The sequence below is a fragment of the Megascapheus bottae genome, chromosome 16 (genome assembly GCF_031878675.1).
Source record: "Megascapheus bottae isolate mThoBot1 chromosome 16, mThoBot2.hap1, whole genome shotgun sequence".
Taxonomy (NCBI): Eukaryota; Metazoa; Chordata; class Mammalia; order Rodentia; family Geomyidae; genus Megascapheus; species Megascapheus bottae.
Window position 1 is genome coordinate 20105994 of NC_143524.1, and position 15572 is coordinate 20121565.

At 42.0% G+C, this 15572-nt stretch overlaps 1 protein-coding gene across 1 annotated transcript in view; it reads left to right on the top strand.

Annotated features, from left to right (window-relative positions):
- Pamr1 (peptidase domain containing associated with muscle regeneration 1) overlaps positions 1-15572 on the top strand; it is a 77470-nt gene that overhangs the window by 28868 nt on the left and 33030 nt on the right. Inside the window, exons 4-5 of the mRNA XM_090348918.1 lie at positions 12698-12812; positions 14112-14329. Of these exons, the coding sequence (XP_090205044.1) occupies positions 12698-12812; positions 14112-14329 (333 nt within the window). The remainder of the gene's footprint in view (positions 1-12697; positions 12813-14111; positions 14330-15572) is intronic.

Sequence of the window (15572 nt, forward strand, 5' to 3'; positions counted from 1 at the left end):
TTTGTTAGAGTATCCCCTCTGGGTTTCAATAATTCTTTGAAAACAGAGTGGAAATTTTAGTCCTTCTCTCAGTCTAAGATTCCCTTCTACAGAGCCCCACTAGACAAGGGCCCTTCCCAGAACCTCACTGACTTAGTTAACACATTGCTGTGATTTCAGGGGACCTTTTGATATGCTTCCTATTGGAATCAGAAATAGAATGAAGTTCCAGTGAGAGTCATATTGTAATATTTCGGGGGGAGGTACTAGGCTTTGAACTCAGAACCTCATTCTTTCTCATCAGCCAGTTCTTGCATGGGCCAGCCTCCAGCTTCAAACCTTCAAACCTCTGTTTCTTGAGTAGCTGGGTTCTCCTACACCCAGCTTGTTGTTTGAGATGGGATCTTGTTAACTTTTCTTTTTTTTGCTTATGCTAGCCTCGAGCTATGATCCTCTGGATCCTCCTCTCAAGTAGAATGACCAGTGTGAGCCACTATGCCTGTCCCGTGAGTAATTTACTCCTGGGAAATGGTGGTTTACGAGAATGGTGGCTCGAATGTCATTGTTATTCACCACCTGACTGATAGCAAAATGTCACAAGATTTTTACGAGTCCCGTGCAATGGATAAAGTATATGGTCCACAGAGTAGGAAATCAATCATTCCCAGAGGAGAGCTTTGTCAGCGCTTCAGGATGTACCCAGAAGATCTGGAATATAATTAATTTGTAATGAGCTGATCTCTTTTAGGTGTAATTTAAAACTTAGATGCCATTTTAGGTGATTTCTAGGAAATAATGTTCAAAACATAAGCCCTTAAATGACACAGACGACTTTAGGTAAATGGCTACCTTTGCCTGTTACTACTATGTGGCTTCGGACAACTCATTTAGCCTTTGTTAATAATGATGTGCTCTCTGCACAAAAGGGAAGCAGCATTTCCTTTCTAACAGAGCTTATTTGAAGGATTCAATGAGATAAACGCATGTGAAGCATTTAGTGCTAGTGCTCAAACTGGCCTCAGATTCCTGCCTCATCCTTCCAAGTGCTGGAATTACAGGTTGATACCACCACACTGAGCAACCTTGTTGTTAATTACAATACTATTCTATCTCCTATTAATGTGTTTCCTTTCAATAGCTTAGTTTACTCTGGAAAGTAGGAAGAGAAGCCTTTGTTGATAAGGTTTGGGAAGAGGAAGAGGTGTCGCTGATTATAGATCCAGGAACGTTCAAATGAGCTAAGACCCAGCTGCTTCTGAAGCTCGTATATTGGGAACATATGTAGGAGAATTATGAAATGCTGTCCAGCACTGTGGGTGTTGAGGTGTAACACTAGCTGTTTGGTTGATCCAAGAATTGACCTAAGACTTGACTAACCAGGGCCCTAGGCTGAGAAATATATGAAGCCAGAAAGAACCCCATAAAAGAAGCTTAGGGACTAGCAGTCACAATTAAGTGGGAAATTGACTTAGTGGTAATAAAGCAGTGGATGGACGGTCAGAGAATAGTGTCTAAGTTGATGCTTCTAGGTGTGGTATGCTGGCCTGGGTTGAGGTCTAGGCTGAGGTCTAAGCAGAAGGGCAGCAGCTTCCCAGGGCCTCCTTTCAGGGTGGTCACAGAAGCTCAGGAGGCCAAGCCAGACACAGGCACATTTAAGGCTTCTGCTCACATCACATTCACTCATATTCCCCTAGCGAAAGAAGTGACACATCTTAGCTCCAATCAGTGAGCAGAAAGTGCACTCCATCTCATTGAGGAGAGGACTTCTGTTTCTCAAACAGTACTTTAGGCACTCCAGGTGAGAAAGAACACATTTGGTCAATAGGAGGGAGGGCCAGAAGAGTATGTGCATGCATTCTGAGCATTTCCCAGATTGCCCATTGGTTAAGTCTTGGGTTGAGCCTCAATGTGAGCTGTGCTGAACTCAGAGTCTGATTGGGTGGTCTGGTGAGGGTGAACTGAGGCTATGTGAAGGACAGAACTGACTCCTGGCCCCAGTTCTTGCTACTAGGCAGATGTCTCATGCCTTTATTCATTAATTTACAGATGCATTTTTTTATTTTTTAAATATTTTTATTGTAATTAATAAAAGGGTTACATGATATTTGCCTGATAGAAGGTGCATTAAATTCACATACATTGATACCCTTCCACATGTCTTGGTTCCCATTACCCTCACCCCCACCCTCTATCTTGGTTTTCCCCCCTTCCCTATCCAATTTCAAATAACCAAATACAAATATATCCAATATATCAGATAACAAAGTGAGATACTGTAACAATATGATATAACCAAGGGACAGCAAAAGAGATGAGAGATAACATAGAACATTAAGGACAACAATCATTCATTCTATGGCTTATGTTTCAATATCCTGGAGGTCCTTTCAATTAGCTTCATCATGCCTTTATTCATTAATTTACAGATGCATTTTTTTTAAAAAAAGACTTCTTAAACAGATCATTGTATGTGCTGAACATATAACAAAAAAAAACACAGACACAATCTCTGCTATGATAGAGCTTGCCATTTAGAGGGCGCGCGCGCACTCACACACACACACACACACACACACACACACAGAGGGGGAGAGAGAGAGAGAGAGAGAGAAAGAGAGAGAGAGAGAGAGAGAGAGAGAGAGAGAGAGAGAGAGAGAGAGAGAGAGAGAGAGAGAGAGCGCGCTAAAAGGGAATGTGGAGCACAGTCTATGTGGTAAAGAGAACAAACGGGTTTAAGAACAACCTCCTGTCGGATTCTGTTCTGTATCTCTGTGGGTCCAATTGTGTTCATTGATTTCCTGAAGCTCCTTCTGAAAGCCCCATTCCATACACGGAACTGGTCACTAAGTGATCTGGAGAGTCCTCAAGAGGTGTGCAGTCCATCAGTGGCAACAAGGCTTTAGAAGCCATCAGTACAATGGTATTGGGTTCTTATAACCTCCACTTTATATGCATGGTACCACACCAAATTCACAGGAAGATGTAATGTACTTCCCTGTGGGTTGAATGGCTGCCTGGTGCTGGGCATTGTGCTGCCCTCCTGTATTAGAGAACTGAGTTATTTATTGGATGGCCCGGTCATGGCTGGGACACAGGGGCAGAGCCACACAGCGATGCAATTATTTAACCAGTAGATGGCGCCCCAAGCAATCCTTTCGGATTCCTTGATTCTGAGAGAGGAGGCTGCTTTGCTGGTACCATCTGCAGATATGGTTTTTTGTTTTTGTTGTTGCTGTTGTTGTTGCTACCAGAAGGAAGAAATGGCTATATGCAAGCTCTAGAAAGGGGCATCGTGATTAAATTCAAATCACCAAACATTCCACATTGAGATGAAGCAACACCTTAATTTGCCCAGTCTTTTACAATGTTCATGTATTATGTTTAGTATGAATGTATAGACTTAACAGTTGCCATGTGATTGGTTCTTTCGTAACCACAGGAGGTTATCTGATCTAGGAGGGTAGACAGAGCCGTTCACACCTTCTTTCTAGGAAGGATGGTATTTCCTAGTATCTATAAAAAGAGCTAGTGATATTTCATTACTACAGAAAATAATTTTTTTCATATATTTTTATTGTAATTAATAGAAGGGTTACATGATATTCGCCAGATAGAAGGTGCATTACTTCACAAATATTGATGCCCTTTCTCATGCTTTGGTCCCCATTTCCCTTCCCCCACCCCCGCCCCTCATTTTGTTTTTGCCCCTTCCCTATCCTATTTCAAATAACCAAATAAATATATATATATATATACACTATATCAGATAACAAGGTAAAATACTGTAACAATATAAGATAACCAAGGGAGAGCAAAAGAGATACAAGATAACATAGTACATTAAGAACAGCAATCCCTGATTATATGGCTTTTGTTATAGAAAAGAACTTTTTCTCTCTTCCTGCTCTCAGCTTTTTAATGTGAGACACTTTAGGTCTACAGAATCGAAAGAGCAGTATCCATCTCAATATTCTCTTCCTAGATCCACTGATTATTACTGTTGTTCAGTGTCTGGGTTTCTCTCACATTTTCTGTTCTGTGGATTCATGAAGTTTAATATTTTCTGTGTTTCATAATGTTGGTATGAAATTTTCTTTTTGATGCTCAAATTTAGCCATTGAAGTCCTTTGGAGGGACCTCCACCCCCTCGTTCTCTGAGCATTCCCTCATACTCTCCCCTCCCATCCTGTATAAACCATTCAAGCTCACCTGTATTGCCTATGTTCAGATCCTGAACATAACCATCTCTCAGGACTCTGGGTTCTGTCCCGTGGGGAAGGGTATTTAGAAACTGTGATCCAGGTGCTGGCGATGCAATATGCTGGCTTTTAAAGTCCAAACCAGAGTTCCCCTCAGAGCTTCTTAGACTGGAAAGTGGAGTTCTTAGTTGGAACCACTCCGTTGACCTCCAGTGCTGACCCTCCTGGAGTGATGTTTTTAACATGGCACACAGGCTTTTCCTTAGGCACCAAACCAATGGGAGGGCCCAAAGCCACCCAGGATGCTCCATTATACCAGCCTTATACCAGTGATCCCAACCTTTCAGTTCCTGAAGGATACTGGGGACCTAAGAAGGTTAGAACATCAACCCAGATGAGAGAGGATTAATGGGGAGAGATTATAGGCCCTTAATACGTTTATCTTCTTAGCCATGGTTTGGACAGAGGCAGAGGAACAGAGGAAATGGCTGTAAGCCATGACCCAAAATGTTTGAGGAGCTAGGATGTCAGAGAAGATGATTTGTATAGGCTTCTACCTGAACCATATCAGGAACGATTAAAAGTAGGTTTGTAAGGGGGAGAGGGAAGGAGGAAAAAGGTGGTGGAGGGAAGAAGAAGGAAATAGGAAGGAGAAGGAAATGAAGAAGGGAGGGAGAGAGAAGAGAGAGGGAAAGGGAGGGTTGGGGAGGGGAGGGGAAAGGAGGCTGGACATGAGAAGAAAGGAAAGGAGAGGAGACTCATTGAATGAAGTTGCTAGAAATTGGTTCATCTTGCTTTAGATTTTGTGTCCTGACATTTCCAGGAGAAGAATAATACCTACTTGTGTTCAGATTGAACACAGCATTATGTAATGGTTAGCAGTTTAGACTTCAACCCACAAGGACCTGAATTTGAATTTCTACCCCTATGACTTTGGGTAAAGTTATTCAGTTTTTGCAAATCTCAGTTTCTCATGTACAAAACAAGGGTAAACAGTGATAGCAGAGTAAAATGAAGTGCAAGCTAAAAATCCCTTAGTATGGATCTGGAATATAGCAAGGAATATTGTTGGACTATAGTATGGATATTAATAAATGGTTAATGCTATTCTTATTACTAAGAGATTTTTATCACTGATGTTTGTGTGCATGCATGTGTGTGTGTGAGAGAGAGAGAGAGAAAGAGGGGGGGGGAGAGGAGAGAAAGCGATTAACACTGGGCCAACAAATCCAAATAATAAAAGAGAATCCTCCGTGAAACAAAACAATGAAAATGTGGAATTCCCAAGATAATAATATAGTAAATAGCATTATTTATTTTTCCCTAAGAAGTCCTTGGGCACTAAAGATTGAATATCTGGGTTTTCTGCAGAGCATTCTAGGCTGTCGATGAGTTCAGCAATAACAGCTCAGTTTCTGGGGAGGGTGTAGAAGGCCCAAAAGACCTCTTGTGCTCAAACAGTAAGAAATCACCAGATAAACTAGCAGAACAAAATTCACCATGTTCTTCAAGACCACCAAAGAGATGTGAGCATAGACTCCAAAAGAATCTAAGACCCAGAGGAATGAGTTTTTTTTCCAAATGAACAAGACATCTAGGACACTCGCACAGGTCTAGCTGTTACGGAGGTCAGCAGCCGTGGAACTGGACTTGAGCAACCACCAAGCACGGAAAATTCTCTCCATCAAATATTTCTGAACTGGAGTTTGCTGAGCTAGCAGAGGCTGGGGTAAGGCTAGAAAGGAGATTTTGGAATGGCATAGTATTGTAGCTTCAAAAAATTTGAGGTGAACAACTTTCCAGTCTTAAAGGCATAGAAGTGTAGAAGGTGGAAGGAGAAGATGAACATTAGAGAGATTTCCTTAGGTTCCCAGTGTTTGGATTTCACGACCCTATTTTTGTGGTATTACCCCATCAGTCCTGTCTCAATCCAGCTAACTCCTGATTGGATGAAACAGATTAGCCCCTCTTCCTACAAGATCTCTTACAAGAGGAAAGGCTAAATCCTGACCAGAAGAATGATTTATTTCCTGTGGTAAAGAAAGAAGAGAAGGGGTTGAGGATTTAGCTCAGCGGAAGAGCCCTTGCCGGGCAAGTGCAAGGCCCTAAGTTCAGTCCTCAGCTCTGGAAAAAAAAAAGAAAGAAAAGAAGAGGATCTGTATAATAAACAGAACAAGTTGTCAAAGGAAATAGACCTAGATGACCAAATATTAGAACTTTCATACAAGGATTTTGAATAAGCAAACGTATGAAGGATTTATAGGAAATGATGAATATGATAAGTTAAGGAGATGGGAAATGTTTAATGAGATTTAGAAAATATTTTAAAAACTAAATGAAAATCTTAGAGCTACAAAAATACAATATTTGACATTTTTTTAAAACATCAATAATAAAGATCCTACTGGTCCCAGTAAAAGGAAGGATCAAGTGAACTATAAAGAAAGCTATGACAAATCAGCTGTACTGTGAGAATTTGAAAGGGATGACATTGATCAAGACATATTGTATTTATAAACTGCTTTGTTACATGGAAACTCCTCTCTATAACTATTGAGAGGCTAAGATCTAAGGATTGTTGCTCAAAGCCAGCCCAGTAGGAAAGTCCATAAGACTTTTATCTCCAACTAACCACCAGTAAAACCAGAAGTAGAGCTGTGGCTCAAAGTGATAGAATGCTAGCCTTGAGCAAAAGAATTCAGAAACAGTGCCCAGACTGAGTTCAGGCCCCATGTCTACCAAAACAAAAAAAAGAAAGGAAGGAAGAAAGAACGAAAGAGAAAAAACAAAAAGAAATCAGCTGCATTGAAGTACCAAGAAGAGAGTGAAAATAATGATCAATTTCTGTAAAAATATATAATTGTACAGCATAATGTATTTCATTGTTGCATTTTTTTTTAATTCAAGAAGACTGGAGGGAAAGGGTGAGGGCACAAGATAGTAAATCTGATCAGTCTGCTTTCTTTGTGCTACATTAGCCCAGATCCTATCCTTTTGGCTGAGTTGAAAAGACTTAGTTTGTATTATTACTTTTGCTGTGAGTCTACTGGCAGCTTTGGGGAGGAACTATTTGAGCAGTATGCTTTCTGGACCATAATTTCAATGGACTGAATAGGCCATTGGTACAAGGAACAGGGACATAAAAAGTGCTTTGATTGGGCTGAGAGCAGTTCCATTATCTGATTTCATCATACCTTCAGTCAATCATGTACTGAACACCAACTCCATGTATGTAAGCATGTGAGCAAGACAATGCCCCTGCTCTCACAGACCAGCCAAGGAAGACCACTAAGGGATAGTTCTGAAGTCTCAGCTAGATTGAAGCTTTAGGGCAAGCCGTGCAGTCCCTCCTGGACCTCATATTGTTTCTGATGAAGACCTGATCAGAAGTACCTCTTAGCACTTGCTATGAGCCAAGCATGGTCCCAAGCCCTTTCTGGTCACAACACATTTATTTACCATTGCAACCCAAGACAGGGCTTTTTAATAGGTGAGACCTTGAGCATTGGGGTGGGGTGGGGACTGAGTTAGTCCCCTACTGTCACAAAGCTTGTAAGGGGCAGAACCAAAATGTGAATCCAGATGCCTAGTTCCCAGAGCATGTGTCTTCTCCACTGAATCATCCTTTGAAGTCAAAGGTCATGAGCTAACTCTCCATCAACTAAATCTCCAAGGAGAGCTAAAGATGTGGGGGGGGGGGGGGCTTGATAGGAAGAAATTGGGCTCCCTTTCCCACTCCTTTTTGTTAATACATTTTTTCTCCAAGCTTGTTTCCAAGAAGTGGCTTATTTGTCTCTGGTTGTTTAGAGCTTGTACCCTACTTTGGGGCTGCCTTTCCCTTGAGAGTGAGAAGGAATAGCACTGCAAGTGGAGACTTTGTGTGGTTTTGGAATCCAGGCTATTTCCTTAGAATAGCCTGTGGCCTGCTCCTGAGACAGTGGCCCAGGACTTCATGGCCAGTGCCTGAGTGGGACTCTGAGCCCACTGGGGGCAGCCAGAGACTAGAATGGGGAAAAACAGAAGGTTCTCTTAGATTGGAGGAGGAGCCCATGGCCCTGGCATTCTGATTCCAGCTTCCATATGGAGGAAAAGAACCCAAAACAGGCTGGCAGCACTGGCTGCTGGTTCTAACTTAGGGTTCCCAGCAGGAGGCTTGTAGGGGGAGCTGGAATGTAACACCTTGGAGGCTGGGAGGCTGCCAGTCCCTGCCAGTCCCTGGGGTTATACAGGAAGCCTTCTTCTTTTTAAATCTCACACCCAACAGTAGCACTTCCGTAGCCCTGTAGCAGATGCACAGATGTGGGCCATGAAGTGTGAGGTGTGCATGAGGAAAAATGTGTGTTTCCAGGGGAGGGAAGGAGGTGGGAAGATTTTATATATCACTTGCAGAAAGGCAAATTCTGTAGCTTCATGGTGGTGGAGGAAGGGCTGAAACAGGGAGCCTCTAGGACAGTTTAATATAGCACCCAAGACCCAACAACTGGGATTAAACAGATCCAGCCCTCACTCTGCCACCACCCCAGAGCAACAGCCATTGGCTGAGTTTTCAGCTGTATATTTTCTAGGTATCTTGTGTTTGCTGCCTCACAAATCAGGTGAAAGTCAAAGTCACTTCCTTTACTACTCAATCAGGTTAACTGAGGCCCTGAGAGGGGAAGTAACTTGTCCAAGGGTACACAGCCTGTGAGGGCAAAGCCAAGTTTCAAGAGACTCTGTGAAGTTTTTAACCTAGACTTGACAGTAAGACCGTAATTTTGTAGTCTTTGATCTAGGCAGTTGAGCTGGAGAAAGTCATTTAATTCCTCCTTCCTCTGCATTTGGAAAATAGGGAAATAAATGATATTTCTCTAGATTTTGCAGGAGAGTTGAATGAAATGAACTCTGAAAGCCTTTAAGCTAAGTGTCTCGTTTATCATATCACCATCATTCATTCATTCACTGGATGCTTATTGAAGGCCAGAGAACACTCTAGGTGTTTAAGCTGGAAAACTCTCAGTGCTATCAAAAAGAGGTAAGAAATATGTTCATAATGACAGTTAAGCTCAATGCCTAGAAGATGGCGGTGAGGAAGAACATGAGCTTTTGAAGTAAAGGGAAAGACGAGTTTTAAGCCTGGCCTGGATATAACAGAGTGAGCAAGTGGGGTGCCATGATCAAGACTGGCCTGAATGTCTGGGTAGCCCATGTGATGTATGAGGAAGCTGCTCCTACCTGAGGCCGCCTTCTGAGTTTGAATGAAGAGAGAAATATGGTGCAGTTTATTTACTTAAGGCAAATACATAAACAGAGCTGAATACTGTGTGGAAAAAAGAATGTTAGGTTACAAGGGTAGATATACGGAAACCCGGAGCATTATAGAATTATAAGGAGGAATGTTAGGTAAGAGCTGGAGAGAGAGAGAGAGAGAGAGAGAGAGAGAGAGAGAGAGAGAGAGAGAGAGAGAGAGAGAGAGAGAGAGAGAGAGGGGGGGGGGGGGAGAGGGAGAGAGGGACAGACAGAGACAGACAGACAGAGACAGACAGAGACACAGAGAGACACAGAGACACAGAGAGACACAGAGAGACAGAGAGGGGGGACAGAGAGCAAAAGAGACACAGAGAGACAGAGACACACACAGAGAGACAGAGACACAGAGACAGAGACACAGAGAGAATATGAAGCTTTTTGAGTGTGGAGCAGCATAACAGTAATTCAGCTCACAATGAAGAGATGTTTTGCAAAACCTAACAGTAGTTTTGCACAAAAAAGTTCCAATCATCAGACTATCAGTCAGAAATAGAGTGCTAGTTCTTTCTTTAACACCTCAGCTATATTTCCATCATCACTTTGCCTTGGGGCAATGTGTATAGATATTAAAAGTTTTCTTTTTAGCTGTGGGAGATTTTAGACTTTTTAGAGGACCTCTGGAATATAACTGCATATCCACCTTACAATGCTGGTCTTGATTTCCATACAGAACTTGGATAGATAAACTTTTTCTGTAAGTATCTAGAGAGCTAATCTTATTTTCAAAGACCCTAGTATCTCTTCTCACAAAAGGCATTAGAGACTTGTCACAAGACTCTGCTGGTATGGAGCAACCAATGTGTACATGAATGGGCATAATTCTGGAACATTAATTATTGTTTGCTTTTTTATTGGGAAAGTGATGAACAGAGGGGTTATAATTACAAAAGAAAGGTGATGAGTACATTTCTTTTTGAATAGCATTATTGCATCCCTCATTTTCTCTTACTTCCCTACCTTAACTCCCCTCCCTCCCAAGTTGTAAAGTTCATTTTCAGCATACTGTCTAGTGAGTTTTACTGTTGATTTAGTTCACCCATTGCCCCACTATTTCTGTGATTTCTCCCTTTCCTTCCCTTCCACAAATCAGATAAACTTATATCCAAGATAAAGGGTACAGAAATAAAAAAAAACAGTGACAATAGGGTATACATTAAATGAAAAAATGAAATTAAGAGACAAGAAATACTTGCAAACAGTACCTTATAGAAACCTCTTGTGTCCACTTCTTGGAGTTCACTTTGATAAGCTTCATTTTATATGGTCATATGCACCTAGCTGTTGATCTATTGTGATCCTCTGCTAAGAATATCATAGATCCTGGCACAGTGTAATCTTAGCTACTCATGAGGCTGAGATCTGAGGATCAAGGTTCCAGGCCAGCCTAGGCACAATAGGATCTGAGACTCATCTCCAATTAACATCTAGAAAATGGGAAGTGGGGCTTGGCTCAAGGGTAAGGCAGTAGCCTTTAGCTGAAGAGCTCAGGGACAGCACCCAGGCCAGAGTTCAAGCCCCATAACCCACAAAAAAAAGAATATCATAGATATAATCTAGTTATTACAAACAACATTGAATTCTACCTCACCCCACTTAAGAAAACTAATAACAGATGCCAGGTGGGGATGTGGCCAAAAGAGAATGCTACTACCCTGCTGGTGGGAATATAAATTTGTCCAACCAATCTGGAAAGCAGTATAGAAGGTCAAAAGACTAAACATAGAACTTCCCTATGACCAGCAATCCCATTCCTGGACATTTACTCAAATGTTCACAAACAAGACCAAACTCAAGCTACTAACTGTTCATTGCAGCATTACTTACCCTAGCTAACATATGGAACCAATCAGATGCTACTCAGTAGATGACTGGATCAAGAAAATGTGGTATATATACACAATGGAATTCTATGCTTCCACCAGAAAGAATGATATTGCCCCATTTGTAAGGAAATGGAAAGACTTGGAAAAAATTATAATAAGAAGAGCAAGCCAGACCCAAAGAAACACAGGCTGCAAGGTTTCCCTCATTTGTCCCTGAATTTTTTTTGCTCAAGGCTAGTGCTCTACAACTTTGAGCCACAGCACTACTTCTAGTTTTCTGGTGGTTAATTGGAAATAAGAGTCTGGAGGACTTTCCTGCCCAGACTGGCTTCAAATGGCAATTCTCCCTCAGACCTCAGCCTTTTGAGTAGCTGGGATTACAGGCTAGAGCCACTGGCACCTGGGAAAACTGTTATTGTTGTTGTTGCTGCTGTTAGACAGAGGCTGCCCTGAAGCCCATGATCCTTTTGTGTCCCTGGAAGCTAGCAACCAGCAATAGTCCTCAAAATTGTATCAGCAACCACAACAAACAGGCAATGAGCACTATTGGCCTACCTAGGAGAGCAATGTCATTTATTTATATGATCCCAATAGCCTTTTCTCCTTAATCTTCCTCACATTCGCACATAGGCAAAGAATGCCTCCTAATTTTAGAAAGTACCATTTAAGTTACAGACCTCCTCTAGTGCTTTTCAAATCTTAGGAATTCCTTTGGCTATAACTCAGAGGAATCTGAGGGGAGAGTGGGGATGGTTGTGCTCCAACCAGGAACCCCTCTGTGATCCAAGTATCCCATTTTTATTTTTCAATAGAGGTCTTCACAAGAATTTGACCACAAAGACTTGGAAGCAAGCAAAAAGCTGAAAACGATCCATCCAGTGCAATTGGTTGGAGAATATTTCTTTCTCTCATCTAGTGTCCTGTGTTAAAGAGGGATTTGTTATATAATGGGTCACAGAACAAATACATCATGGGTCAGAGAAAAGATGAATATATTTTATAACTAGATGAGAGGAGAGAGAAGAGCTGCAAGGGGAGTCTGTTTTCAGAGGTTTTGAAGTGGAGGCTGTCTGTAGGTTTGGAGAGATAGGGTGACAGAGATTTCTTAGATTTGAAACTGTAGTCTACCTCCTAGTGTCTAGACACGTGATTTAGTCACCTTTTTGATTTCATATTTTCCCAGATGGAAAGCAGGGATGCCACCACTTCTTCCCAAGCTATTGGTGACTGAAATGAATTAATTTATGCAAATTACCTAACACCTTACTAGGTGCTTGAGAAAGATTATTTTTCTTTCTTTGTTCTGTTCTCATGGGAGTGGCATGAGCTCCAAGGCTCTTTCAGACTGTGTCTTGTGTATCTTTTGTGTTGACTCTGCATCTCCTTGTCCCATCTTTCTTCTTTTCTCAGGATGTGGCCAGGTGCTTCGAGCCTCCAAGGGTCAGATCATGTTGGAGAGCTACCCCTTAAATGCTCACTGCGAATGGACCATTCATGCCAAACCTGGCTTTATCATTCAACTAAGGTAAGGGGCTGGGGTCAGGTTATAAGGAATCCATGATACAGTGAGGGGGTGGGTCTTGGATCCTGATGAGCCAAATTAAGTAAAAAATACTCCATTCTTCTCTCCTGTGTTTTTCTCTCTCTTAGAAAACATCTCCCTCCCTTCTCCTCTCTCTCTCTCTCCCTCTCTCTCTCTCTCTCTCTTTTCTCTCCTGGGGAGTAAAACCCCTAGGATTTCTAGGGACTTTGTCCTTTTTCAAGAATGGAAAGTACTTGAAAGTTCTGATCCACTAGGGGGTAGAAGCATTTTCAGGTTAGATCCATGTACCCTAAGGTCACCACATGCTAACTGGCCTCTTGGATGTCTGATAATTTGGAAGGGGCTAGTAGAATGGGCCCTCTGCTCAATGCTTCTCATCCAAATGAGCTTTAGAAACTGCGGCCGCTCCCCCACCCTCCACAAGGGTGGAGGACAGAGAGTGAGGCTCAGGAATGGGCTTTCTTCGAGGAAGGCTAGTCAAGGAACAAGGAGGGGGGGGGCACAGTCTGCTTAACTGATTCAGGATTGAGTCTGCCAGGGGTAATAAGGCAGTTGCTAAAATAGTCTGAAGGCTACCCTCTGCCTTGTCCTCACAGTCTCAGTTCTGCAGACTGTTGTCATTTCTTGCTGAAATATTCTTCTGGCTCCTAACTGACTTCCCTGTCTCTGGCTTACTAGCTTTGCAGTTTTCTCCCTTCAGAGTGACTGGAGTGGTCCTTTGTAGAATTCTCCATCCAGTCATTCTCCTCCTTGTACTGAGGCCCTCCCGTGCCTTCCTATTGGGCGTGTAATAAGATAGGGACTTCCCTCCTGCTGGGATCTGGCTTCCGTTCTATACAACTGACCTTAGTTCACACCTATCTCTGGATCTCCTTTTCATTCTCAGCCTTGAAGGATCCTTAACTTCCTTTCAGTTCCTCAAATGTGTTAAGCTCATGACTGCCTCAGGACCTCTGCATTTAGAGATTCCCTCATGCCTGGACCACTCTTACCCAAGACCTTCAAACAGGTCTGCCTCTGTTGCATTATTTAGATCTCTGCTCAGACATCAGACTTTCTTCTCCTTGACTACTTGTGTTGAAAATGAATCCTGCTTGGTCTTTTCATATTTATATCTGGGTGTGCTTATCCACACACTTAGCTCTTTAGTTTTCAGTGTCTGTTAATTATCTGTCTTCTGAATCACAGTTCATGTCTATGACTGACTATCTGACCTTGAACATGGGCTTTTGTGATGGCCAACAGACTAGTATCTAGTTCTGTTACCCTCTTACCTGGCAGGTTTAGCATGCTGAGCCTGGAGTTTGACTATATGTGCCAGTATGACTATGTTGAGGTCCGAGATGGGGACAACAGGGACAGCCCAATAATCAAGCGTTTCTGTGGCAACGAGAGGCCAGCGCCTATCCGGAGCACCGGCTCCTCACTCCATGTTCTCTTCCACTCCGACGGCTCCAAGAATTTTGATGGCTTCCACGCTGTCTTTGAAGAGATCACAGGTAAAGGCCTCAGAGACAAATATAGTGGCTTGTGGCTTGCTCCATAAAATCTCTGTCCTATGTAACTGCCTTTATCCCTGCTCAGTCTAATTAAAAGCGAGCATGCTGGGTTCTCAGAAGCAATGTGTAGGAAAAAGCAACCGATAGCAAGGCACTTTTTTTAAAAAAAAACTTCCCTACAACCACAACTAGAAATGATCACCTCTTTCTACATAGGGACAGTTGAGGCACAGAGAGGCTGGGCCTAGTGTGAGGTCACACAGCTATGCTAATGGAGACAGGGTACACAATCAGATTATAGAACAATACATAGAAAGGTATCTCTCATAGTTAGAAATATTGGCTTTGATCAGGAAGGATGATATTGCAAAGAAATGGATGGATCTATAAAAATAAATTCTGTTGAGTAAAATAAGCCAGGCCCAAAGAGATAATGAATGCATATTTTCTCTCATATGTGGAAACTAATAGGTAAATACATATGAAAACATCTACAAATTCATGTGCATATACACACATATTAATTAAAGTATAGTATATGCAGGAGAAGATTCTAATGGTGTAAGTCTTTTGAACAACTAACTTACAGCCTAACAAAATGAACACCAGGAAGCCTAGCACTTGAGGTATAAGGGAGGAGGTCAAGGGGAAATAGGCTAATAAATAGAGGAACATGAGAAGATGTAGCCAGCCCGACAATTCAATGTATATATGTAAAAATGGAACTAGGAAAATTGAGTGGATGAGTGAGGTTGGGAGAGATAGAAGAGAATAATAAAAAGAGTGCATTGTACTCAAACACTGACATGTTGAATTGAAATCCCTTTGTATAACTACATAGAGATAAGAAAAATAACAGTTTAAAAGGAAAGAAAGGGGGAAAAAGAATATTGGCTTTAGATCCTTGGAAGATCAAGCAGTGTGGCTCTGGGCATGTTCTTCAGGCTCTCTGGGCCTTGTTTTCCTAAATCATGAGAGACATCGTTGCTTGAAGAGACCCTGGGAAGCAGGATGAATGAAGTGGTCAGCAAAAGCACATAGTAAGCACTCAATAGACACACAAGCCAGTAGGAGCCTAAGTCTCTAATAGCCATTTATAAAAGAGATACCCAGAGTCTCAAATTCCCATTCACTTAGTAAGTGATTCCAGGTTTGCCTTTTAACTCTTTCTTGCCCTTTTAGGTTATATTTGGAGGTAGGATTTGACTAAAAGGTACTTAGTTGTAAGGAATCACTCAAGCTC